The following is a 12,438-nucleotide window of genomic DNA, read 5'->3' as shown; positions in this document are numbered from 1 at the left end:
TAGTGGTTTTAGCAGAGGGTTTTTGATGTTATTGTTGTAGACAGATGTAAGACAGTCAGTGGATGGGATTCATCTCCCATGTTCCTAGGAGGAAATATGTTTATGAAGCGATGGGAAACGTGGCTGCCGCATTAATCAGGAATGGTAACAGCAGAGGAATTTAAATCCAGCCTGGAGGAGTAGGTCGAATTTACTGTTGCAGAAGTGGAGGATGGTGGGGGCTACGCATTCTAAATGGAGGAACAGCCTAAGTAAAGGTGAGAAAGAGGCAGAAGACAATTTCAAAGAAGAGTGCTGCTGAGTCTGAGATGGGGACCCAACAGCAAATGAAGGGGCGGCCAAAGCCAGTAGTCTCAGAAGGGCTGTGAAAGCAGTCCACGGACACAACCTTTCTACACTCCTATATCCTGTAGCAGCTGAAAATGACCATGCCCAGTCCCCTTTCATCATCTGTAATCAGGAAGGCCTGACTACAGGTAACGCTTATTGAACACTAACCACACACCAGGAACAGCCCCTAAACATTTCACGTGGATAACTAATTTAATCTTCACAACAAGCTCACGAGATAGGTTCTATTATTTTCTCTGTTGTAGATGAGGAGAGTGAAGCGCAGTAGGCTGACATTTTTTGTGGTCTCTCTCTAGTCAATGACGTGTTTTCCCTTTATCATGACTCAGAGTTCCCAAGAGCTATTTGCAGATCAGCGAATTATTGTTAAAACAGGAATTTACCTGTAAGGGTAGGGTCCAGGTGGATGCTTGGAAAGAATATCAGCTAGGGATCAGAGAGCCAAGGATTTTGAACATCTTTCTTTTCTGTAGGTATGAAGAATTTGCTGAGAGTTTAAAGCAGGGGGTGGCATGCTGAACTGTTGAGTAAAGCCAGTCTGGGGGGGATGGGCAGGATGGGTTCAGAGTGGGGGAAAGTGATGTGCTTGTGATACCAGCTGACCAGTTAGGAAGCTGATGACTGTGACTATGAGGGAAATGGTGAAAAGCTAGGTGAGGTGGTGATCTTGGTAACAGAGAGAGCACAGATGCAAGAGTTATTATGAAGATCCCGGTGACGAGAGTGGGCTTGAGTGACTGCTGAGCCCCGAGGAGATCAGGAAGGCAATCCTGATGAGAGAAGGTGGTGAATTTAACTTTAGCTTTTTCGAGTTTGTGGAACAGTGAGTCATTCTAGTCTGGGATGTGTCATTGTATTGGATATCCTGACTTTGGTTTTGAAACTTTATTTGATATACATCCCTCTTTTTGACATGGATGGCAATTTTGATGTCCATATTTTAATTTCACATTGATCCTTTACCTGATAAAAATAAATTTACTTATTCTATTAGTTAATATTATTTTATTATAATACATAATATTATTATTTGCTGTAGGTTATCAGACCGGGATGAAGAGGGAAAGATCAAGCAGGAGTGTATCATATCTGACCCCTCCTTTTCCATGGTGACCGTCCAAAGGGAAGATAGTGGGATAACCTGGGAAACCAATTCAAGTAGATCTTCTACTCCTTGGGCTTCGGAAGAAAGTCAGACTTCCGGTGTGTGTAGTCGGGAAGGGTCAACTGTGAACTCTCCTCCTGGAAATGTTTCCTTTATTGTGGATGAAGTGAAAAAGGCTCGGAAAAGGACTCCTAAGTCAAAACATGGTTCACCATCACTGCGCCGGAAAGGCAACAAAAAAAGGAACTCTTTTGAATCCCAAGATGTTCCAACAAACAAAAAAGACAGTCCTTTAACTTCAGCAAGCCAGGTACTAGCCCCGGAGAAAGAGAAGTCTGGCATTTATGATAAAACAAGAAAAAAGAAGACCACTTCAAATACACCTCCAATTACTGGGGCAATATACAAAGAACACAAGCCTTTAGTGTTACGACCAGTCTACATAGGAACAGTACAATATAAAATTAAGATGTTTAATTCGGTTAAAGAAGAATTAATTCCTCTACAGTTTTATGGAACATTGCCAAAGGGTTATGTAATTAAAGAAATACATTATAGGAAAGGGAAAGATGCATCCATTAGTCTAGAGCCAGATTTGGATAATAGTGATTCTAATACAGTTTCCAAAACAAGGAAATTAGTAGCCCAAAGCATAGAGGATAAAGTAAAAGAGGTTGCTCCACCCTGGAGAGGCATACTCTCCAAAGGATCAGAGTCCCTACCCTCAATGTTCAGTCATAAAGATCAAAAGAAAATTTATGCTGATTCTCCCCTAAATGCCACATCTGCATTGGAGCACACAGTGCCCTCTTATTCAAGTAGTGACAGAGCAGAACAAGAACTACAGCTCAGGCCTTCACAGTCAGTGCCACAACAGCCAGAGGATGAAGCAAAACCCAGTGAAGTAGAGCCTCCCTCAGCTACAACTGCATTCCTGAGAACAGCAAAGGAAGAATTTGAGGTTGCTTCACAAGGAACTGCAGCTTCAGCCAGTGACTCTTCAGTCTCACCTTCATTTGCTAATGAGGTGAAGAAGGAAGGTGTGTATTCTGCTCACCATTCCATTTCTCTGGAGGCAGAGTCACCAGATCTGGCAGCATCTACCCAGGAGGGTTTGGACCCAGACCAAGAACACCCAGACCTGACTTCACAAAGGGCAGAACCAGTCTCTGCAAAACTGACCCCTGCACAGCCCAGTGTCAAAGGACAGAAGGAGGAAAACGTGCTTGAGCCATCCATTTCTCTTTCTGAGCCAATAATGTTAGAAGAACCAGAGGAAGAAGAAATGGAAACTTCCCTACCCATAGCTGCTACCCCTGAACCTGAAGATTCTAATTTAGTAGAAGAAGAGCTCATAGAACTTGATTACCCGGAAAGCCCGTTAGTTTCCGAGAAGCCCTTCCCACCACGTGCGTCCCCTGAAGTGGCGCACAAAGAAGAGGAGCTTATTCTACCGTTACTGACATCAACTCCCGAACATGTTGCTTTGTCTGAGGAAGAAAGAGAGGAAATTGCATCAGTTTCTACTGATTCTGCTTTCGTATCAGAGTATTCAGTACCACAGGATTTGAACCATGAACTAGAGAAGCGAGAAGGTGAGGCAGTTTCCCCATCCAATGTGGAAGCTATAGCTGAGCATGCAGTTTTGTCAGAAGAAGAGAATGAGGAATTTGAGGCTTATTCCCCAGCTGCAGCCTCTGTGTCTGACAGCTCTCTCTCACCGTTCACAACCAAGACTTCAGAGATCCAGTCTCCGCTGTTTTCAACAGTTACACCAGAACACGTGGTCCTATCAGGAGACGAGGCCTCAGAAAGTGGGCATTACACACTGGACTCCACATCTGCTTCTGAATATTCAGCTCCATCTCAGGCAACAAAAGAATCAGTGAAGAAAATAATTGACCATAAGCCCCCGTTAATATCGAAAGATGTTTCTGAGCATCTGATTCCATCAGAAGAGAAGGAAGACACTGGATCATTTACTCCAGCTGCGGCCTCTGCTTCTGAGTCCGCTCTCTCACCATCGGCAACCGAGAAGACTTCTGAATGCCAGTCACCACTGCCTTCTACTGCCACATCAGAACACGTGGTCCCATCAGAAAGAGAGGACCTAGGAAGTGAACGTTTCACACCAGATTCAAAGTTGGCTTCCAGATATGCAGCCCCACTCAATGCAACACAGGAAGCACAAAAGAAAATAATCGATGAGGCATCCCAATTCAAACCAAAAGGTATTTCTGAGAGCACAATTCTGTCCGAAGAAGGGAAGGAGGACATTGAACCATCTTCCCCAGATTCAGTCGCTGCATCTGAACACTCTTTCACACCGCACACAACTGAGATGACTTCCGAACACCAGGCCCCACCACTTTCAGCCACTCCATCAGAACGTGGGGTTCTATCAGATGAAGAGACAGTTGAGCTGGAGCGGTATACACCCTCTTCCACGTCTGCTTCTGAATTTTCAATACCACCATATGCAACACCGGAGTCACAGGAGGAAGAAATGGTCCACAGATCTCTAAACCTAAAAGGCGCATCCTCACCTGTGAATTCATCGGAAGAAGATCAAGAAGACATTGGACCTTTTTCTCCAGATTCCGCATTTGTGTCAGAATTCTCATTTCCACCGTATGCAACACAGGAAGCAGAGAAAAGAGAATTTGAATGCGACTCACCAATATGTTTAACATCGCCATCTGAGCACACTGTTTTTTCAGATGAAGACACTGAAGAAGCGGAATTGTTCTCTCCGGACTCAGCATCACAAGTTTCAATCCCTCCATTCAGAATCCCAGAAACAGAGAAAAATGATCTTGAGCCTGATTCACTATTAACTGCGGCGTCTGCTTCAGGTTATTCCTGCTTTCCAGGAGCAGATGAGGAAGACATTGGATCTACAGCTGCCACACCTGTGCCCGAGCTCTACAGTTCATCACAGAAGCAAAAAGCTGAAACCTTCCCTTCAACGTCTCCACTCGAAGACTTGAGTTTGCCACCTTCAACAGATAAATCAGAGAAAGCAGAAACTAAGCCAGAGATTCCAGCAACTTCAGCATCTGTATCTGAATATCTCATTTTGGCACAGAAGCAGAAAACTCAAGCATCTTTAGAGCCTAAGTCTGAAGACTTGATTCCTTCACATTTAACCAGTGAAGTGGAGAAGGGAGAAAGAAAGGCGAGTTCATCAGTAGCTGCAATACCTGCTTCTTTACTTGTACAATCATCTGTAGTAAAGGAAGAAACCAAACCTGCATCTCCATATTCAGTTTCACCTGATTCAGTCCCTGCAATTAAGAAAGAACAGGAACCCACAGCACCACTCACTCTAAAAGCTGTAGATGAACAGATGGCTTTGCCAAAAGTCAGAAAGGAAGAAATTGTGCCTGATTCTCAAGAAGCTATAGGACATGTATCACAGGATCAAAAAATGGAGCCTCAGCCTCCAAATGTTCCAGAGTCTGAGACAAAATATTCAATTTTGCCTGACGTGGTAGATAAGCCAAAGAAGGGTGTCAAGCCCAAATTAGTTCTAAATGTGACTTCTGAACTAGAACAGGGAAAGTTGTCCAAGAATGAGCCTGAAGTTATAAAACCATATTCACCTCTAAAGGAAACATCTTCATCTGGACCTGAGGTTTTACCAGCAGTGAAAATGGAGATGAAACACGATTCTAAAATAACAAGTACACCTTCAGTGCTTGATTCCGCTTCCTCAGGAGTACACAAGCAAGTTGAACATGGTCTACCTGAACTAGCATTTTCAGCTTTGTCAGAAGAAATTAACAAAGAACTTGAACCCAGTTCCTCAACAACCACAGCATCTGTAACTAAGCTTGATTCAAACTTAACCAAATTAGGAAAAGAAGAAATACCAACAGATTCATCTCTTGTCACTCCTGTAGATCGTCCAGTCTTAACAGAAGTAGGAAAGGGTGAATTAGAAAGTGGTTTGCTACCACTGGTGACATCTGCAGATGAGCACTCAGTTCTTGCAGAAGAAGACAAGGTGGCAATTAAAGGTGCTTCTCCCATTGAAACGTCATCCAAACATTTGGCTTGGTCAGAGGCAGAGAAGGAAATTAAATGTGATTCACCTCCAAGTGTCTCCTCTATAGCAGAGCATTCTGTTTTGTCAGAAGCAGAAGCCAAAGGAGTTAAAGCTGGGTTGCCGATAATCAAAACATCATCTCCCCAGCATTCAGATGAATCCGAGGAAGCAAGGGTAGAAGACAGCCAAGATCTTTCATATTCTACAGTTCGTGACTCTGAACATTTGGTTTCATCACAGAAAAAGAACTTGGTGTCTACCTCAGAGGTGTTGGGGCCTGAACATGAACTTTCACTTAGCCTAGAGGGTGAGATAAAGAAGGAAGAAACTAAACTTCCTTCATCACAAAATGTGTCAATTGCACCCAAACATATAGTTCCAAAAGGCAGAGATGAGGAAATAGCAAGGTCACCTCCTGAACTGGAAAATTTGGCATCAGGTTTGGCCCCAGCAGTACTGCTCCTTAGTGATGATAAGAACAAACATGCAGTGGAGGTATCGTCTTCAGCTCAGGGAGACTTCCCATCAGAAAAACAAGACATTGCTTTGGCACAGCTGTCTTTGGAACCTGAGACGAAAGACAAGCCACACCAACTTGCGGAATTACCAAATGCTGGGTCAGAAATTGCTAGTGGTTTAGGTAGACGAAGTGGATCCATAGATACAAAACAAGCAAAATCTCCCATAACTGAAACAGAGGATTCTGTTTTAGAAAAAGGCCTAGCTAAGCTTAGGAGCAGAGAAGGAAAAGAAGACAGTAGAGAATTTTATGCATCTGCTACAGTGCCTGTAATTTCTGAGCTTTCATCATTTTTTAGGGAGGAATCTCAGAATGAAGAAATTAAATCTTTCTCTCCCAAGATCGTCAGCCTAGAGTCAAAAGAAACACCTGCCTCTCTAGCTGAAGGAGACAACCCAGAAGAATTTCAGCAGTTTAGTTTTCCTTTAAAAGGATTATCAGAGGAGTTGAGCCATTCAGCCGACTTTAAAAAAGGAGAAAATCAAGAAATAGGCCCATTACCATCACCAGGAAATTTGAGGGCACAAGTCATGGGAGATACTGTAACTAGGTTGAATGAGGAAACAGGCCACCCAGATTCATCCCAGGTACTCCAGAGCATAACAGAACCATCAAAGATTGCTCCTTCTGACCTCCTTGCGGAACAAAAGAAGACAGAAAAAGCACTTCACTCAGATCAAACTATTAAATTACCTGATGGAAGCACCTCTTTTGCAGGTAAACAAGATCTGGATATTAAGCAATTTTCATCTATGGAAGAGAATTTGCCTTTGGAAAAATCAATGACAGCCAAGCCCATGGATGTCAAAGAAACAAGGGAAGAATTCTTTATTTCTCCAAAGGATGAAAACTGGATGTTGGGAATGTCAGAACATGTGGCTCGTCAACACGAAGAGAGAAGAGCAGGATCTGTGCAGCTGGATTCCTCTGGCAGCAATGAGCTGAGGCCAGAGCACCTCCAGGCTGCTGTGTCCAGTAAGGACCATACTTGTGAGGTCAGAAAGCAGATCCTGCCACATTCTGCTGAAGAATCTCATTTGTCATCACAAGAACCAGTATCTGCTCTTGATACTTCCAGTGGTAATGTAGAGACCTTATCAAGTCAAAGTTACTCTTCTGAAGAAGTAAAGCTGGCTGAAGAACCAAAGTCTTTAGTTCTAGCTGGAAATGTAGAGAGAAATGTACCAGAGAAGAAGGAGCGTCATTCTTTCATGGAGAGTGAACGTTTGCTATTGGAGAAAGCAAACACAGAGTTTTCCTGCCCTTCCAAAGAAGATAGCCAGGAAAAAATTAAACTACCTCCTGAAAGATTCCTCCAGAAATCTGTGTCTGGCCCATCAGTGGAACAGGTGAAGTCAGAAACAATCCCCTCCTCTGTCAAAACAGCCCATTTCCTGGCAGAAGGTGTGGAACCTGCACTGGGCAATGAAAAAGAATCACACAGAAGCACACCTCCTTTTCCTGGAGAGAAGACATTGGAAGAATCAAAAATGGTTCAGTCGAAGGTTATCGATGATGCTGATGAGGGAAAGAAACCAGAACCTGAAGTGAAAATACCCACACAAAGAAAACCCATCTCCTCAATTGATGCAAAAGAGCCTCAACCCCTAGAGTCACCTGAAGTGACACAAAAGCCACCCATGCAGCCAAAGGTAGCTAAGCCAGACCTTCCTGAGGAAAAGGGAAAGAAAGGACTTTCATCTTTCAAATCGTGGATGTCCAGCTTGTTTTTTGGATCAAGCACGCCGGATAACAAAGTTGCTGAACAAGAAGACTTAGAAACACAGCCAAGTCCATCTGTAGAAAAAGCGGTGACTGTGATAGAGCCTGAAGGTACAATTCCTGCTAATTTTAATGTAGCCGAGAAACCAGCTGATCATTCATTACCAGAAGTGAAATTTAAAACTGCTGACGAATCCAGAGGTACTTTAGTAAAATTTGAAGAGGGTCAAAACGTTAAAGAAAAATCCACAATTTTATCAAATTTAGAAGAGTTACAACAGCCAAAATCCATTTCTGAGGTGTTTAGGGAAGATTATGGAAAGAAAGAAATCTCAGGCGATTCAGAGGAAATGAGCATAAACTCAGTAGTTATTTCTGCTGACGGTGAGAAACATCTTGGAATTCAACCTTATTCACTAATTGGTGAGAAATTGGTAATGGAAGAAGCCAAAACTGTTGTTCCTCTTCATGTTACTCATAGTAAAGGAGTCCAGAAGCCAGCAATCTCTCCTCCATCTAATTGGAATATATCTATTTTTAAGGAAGAGCCAAGAAGTGATCAAAAAGAAAAATCACTCCTTTCATTTGATGTAGTAGATAAGGTGCCACAACAGCCAAAACTAGCTTCCTCCAACTTTGCAAGTAAAAATATCACAAAGGAATCAGAGAAACCAGAGTCAATTATTTTGCCAGTAGAAGAATCAAAAGGCAGTTTAATCGATCTCAGTGAAGATAGACTAAAGAAAGAAATGCAAAAACCTATTTCCTTGAACATTTCCGAAGAGGAAACAAAACTCAGGTCTATTAGTCCAACTGAGAAGAAAGATAATTTGGAAAACAGATCATATACCTTGGCAGAAAAGAAGGTGATGGCAGAAAAACAAGATTCTGTGGTCCCATTAGAGCTTAGAGATAGTAATGAAATAGGGAAGACACAAGTTATGCATGGATCTAGATCTACTGAACAGGAAGAATCAAAAGTCAATGCTATGCCACAGCACTTCTATCAAAATGAAGACTACAGTGAAAGACCCAAAATTATTGTTGGTTCTGAAAAGGAGAAAGGAGAAGAAAAAGAAAATCAGGTATATGTGCTTTCAGAAGGAAAGAAGCAGCAGAAACATCAGCCTTATTCTGTGAATTTAGCCGAGTCTGTGACTGAAAAATCAGATATCTCTTTAGGTCATTCTTTGAGTGAAACTCAGTCATTTTCATTAGTTAAAGCTGCATCAGTTACTGAAAAATCAGAAGCCATGCTCTCAGAGGCTCACTCAGAAATCAGAGAAACAAAGGCACTAGGAACCCAACCACATCCTTTAGAAGAAAGTAAAGTTTTGGTGGAGAAAACCAAGACTTTCCTGCCAGTGGATCTTTCTTGTCATGATGAAATAAAGAACCACTCTTTATCTCAGGGAGGAAATCTAGTGTTAGAAAAGTCAAGCCGAGATATGCCAGGTCACAATGAAGAAAAAGAACAGTTCAAAGAGTCAGAGCTCTTGAAAGGTGGTTCATTAGATATCACAAAAGAAAGCATGAAACAAGGATTTCCATCTAAAGAATCCGAAAGGACTTTAGCTCATCCTTTTGATGAAACTAGGAGCTCAGAAACACCACCATATTTGCTGTCATCTGTGAAACCACAAACTCTTGCTTCAAGAGCTTCTCCAGAAATTAATGCAGTGAAGAAACAAGAAATGTCACGCTCAGAATTGGCTCCAGAAAGACATACAGTTCATACTATTCAGACATCTAAAGATCACACATCCGATGTGCCTAAACAATCTGTTCTTGTTTCAAAGCACCAGTTGGAGGCTGTGGAAGACACCGGTGTAAAGGAACCACTCTCTTCAGCAAAAAGCAACTATGCTCAATTTATATCTAACGCATCAGCAAGCAATGCTGATAAAATGGTTTCTACTAAAGAAATGTCCAAGGAGCCTGAAGACACGTATGCAAAAGATGAAGACTTTACAGTGACTAGTAAGCCAGCTGGACTTTCAGAAGATCAGAAGACTGCCTTTAGTATTATTTCTGAAGGCTGTGAAATATTGAATATTCATGCTCCTGCCTTTATTTCCTCAATTGATCAGGAAGAAAGTGAACAAATGCAAGATAAGTTAGAATATTTGGAAGAGAAACTCTCATTTAAAACCATACCGCTCCCTGGTAATAGTGAAGCAGTTGCTTGTCATGAAACATTAAAGAGCAGGTTAGAAGATTCTGATGAAAGAGTTACACCACTGAAAGAAAATAAACAAAAGGAAACTCATAAGACAAAAGAAGAGATATACACAGACTCAGAAACTGGTGATTTATCTTTTATTCAGCCCACAATTCCCAGTGAAGAGGATTATTTTGAAAAATATACTTTAATTGATTATAACATCTCTCCAGACCCAGAAAAACAGAAAGCTCCGCAGAAATTAAATGTTGAAGAGAAACTCTCAAAGGAAGTTACGGAAGAAATGATCTCTTTCCCAGTAAGTTCAGTGGAAAGCGCCCTAGAACATGAGTATGACTTGGTGAAATTAGATGAAAGTTTTTATGGACCGGAAAAGGACCATGATGTATTATCTCATCTAGAGACCCAAAAGTTTTTGGGTATCCAACAATCAGCTGACAGAAATGTTTCAAAGGACATAAAGAGAGATGTGGACTCAAAGTCACTTGGGATGCCTTTATTTGAAGCAGAGGAAGGAGTTTTGTCACGAACCCAGATATTTCCTACCACTATTAAAGCTATTAATCCAGAACTTCTGGAGGAACCCCCTGCACTTGCATTTTTATATAAGGATCTGTATGAGGAAGCAGTTGGAGAGAAAAAGAAGGAAGAGGAGACAGTTTCTGAGGGTGACAGTGTGAATTCTGAGGCATCATTTCCCAGCAGAAATTCTGACACTGATGATGGAACAGGAATATATTTTGAGAAGTATATACTCAAAGATGACATTCTCCATGACACATCTGTAACTCAAAAGGACCGAGACCAAGGTCTGGAAGAAAAACGAGTTGTTAAGGATGATTCATACCAACCAATAGCTGCAGAAGGGGAAATTTGGGGGAAGTTTGGAACAATTCATGAAGATAAGAGTCTGGAAGAACAGAAAGCTGTTTATGGGGAAGGAGAATCAGTAGGCCATGTGGAGATCCTTGGTAATATAGCAATGCAGAAGAAATCTCCCATCACTGAGGAAGTCAGAGTGGCTACCCAGAAGATAAGTTATGCGGTTCCATTTGAAGACAGCCGCCATGTTCTGGAGCACACAGATGAAGCAGGCAGTCAGGGTAATGAAGTCGGAAATGCAAATCCAGAGGTCAATCTGAATGTCCCAGTACAAGTGTCCTTCCCGGAGGAAGAATTTGCATCTGGTGCAACTCATGTTCAAGAAACACTGCTAGAGGAACTTAAAGTCCTGGTCCCACCTGAGCCAAGTGATGAGAGGCTCCGTAATAGCCCCGTTCAGGATGAGTACGAATTTGCAGAATCCCTGCATTATGAAGTGGTTCCCCAAGGCATTTTATCAGAAGAACTGTCTTCAGAATCCACACCTGAAGATGTCTTATCTCAAGGAAAGGAATCCTTTGAGCACATCAGTGAAAATGAATTTGTGAGTGAGGCAGAACAAAGTACATCTGCTGGACAGAAGGAGTTGGGCAGCGAGAGGAAAGAACAAGACCGATTATCATCCGAGTTTGTAACTGAAGAAGCACAAAAAGAGCCAAAAAGGTCCCAGATTGACACATACTGCTACACCTGCAAAAGCCCAATTTCTGCCACTGACAAGGTGTTTGGCACCCACAAAGACCATGAGGTTTCAACGCTTGACACAGCTATAAGTGCTGTAAAGGTAAATAGATTTTAAAACACACATATAATCACTAGTATATATACATTTAATTTGCTTTCACATTTCCTCAGTTTTAAAGATGATTCATATTTGATCATTCATCTTTAAGCAGAATAGTCTGAAAGCAACTAAGAATAGTCTGAAAGCAACTAAGAATTGCTCCAAGAATTTAGTTAAGGTAGGTTTGATGCACATTCATTGAGTACAGCCCATCCTCCTTACCCTTGGGTTCTGCATCCTTAGAATCAACCAAGCGCAGATCAAAAAATATTCAGGGAAAAAATAAAACAATAAAAGGGGGCAGGGTGTGGTGGCTCACACCTGTGATCTCAGCACTTTGAGAGGCTGAAGTGGGAGGATTTCTTGAGCCCAGAAGTTTGAGACCAGCCTGGGCAACATAGGGAGACCTTGTCTCTACTAAAAGTATAAAAATTAGCTAGGCGTGGTGCACACACCTGTAGTTCCAGTTACTTGGGGGGCTGAGGTAGGAGAATCACTGGAGCCTGGGAGGTCAAGGCTACCATGAGCGGAGATCACCCACTGCACTCAGTCGGGGTGGCAGAGTGAGACTCTGTCTCAAAAATAAAATAAAAGATAAATAATAAAAATAACAGAGCAATAAAAATAATACAAATAAAAAACAATACAGTGTAACTATTTACATAGCATTTACACTGTATCAGGTATTACAAGTAATCTAGAGATGATTTAAAGTATAGGAGAGGATGTATGCAGGTTATATGCAAATCCTGTGCCATTTTATATCAGAGACTTGAGCATCTCATATTTTGGTATCCACTGGCATCCTGAAACCAGTCCTCTGCCGATATTGAAGACGACT

At 41.9% G+C, this 12,438-nt stretch overlaps 1 protein-coding gene across 1 annotated transcript in view; it reads left to right on the top strand.

Moving 5' to 3' along the window:
• The window catches only part of CMYA5 (cardiomyopathy associated 5), a 104,530-nt gene that overhangs the window by 39,114 nt on the left and 52,978 nt on the right, over positions 1 to 12,438 (top strand). Inside the window, exon 2 of the mRNA XM_074384321.1 lies at positions 1,391 to 11,597. Within this exon, the coding sequence (XP_074240422.1) occupies positions 1,391 to 11,597 (10,207 nt within the window). The remainder of the gene's footprint in view (positions 1 to 1,390; positions 11,598 to 12,438) is intronic.

Source organism: Saimiri boliviensis, chromosome 1, assembly GCF_048565385.1.
Source record: "Saimiri boliviensis isolate mSaiBol1 chromosome 1, mSaiBol1.pri, whole genome shotgun sequence".
In the NCBI taxonomy this organism is placed as follows: Eukaryota; Metazoa; Chordata; class Mammalia; order Primates; family Cebidae; genus Saimiri; species Saimiri boliviensis.
This window is presented reverse-complemented; position numbering and strand designations above follow the sequence as displayed.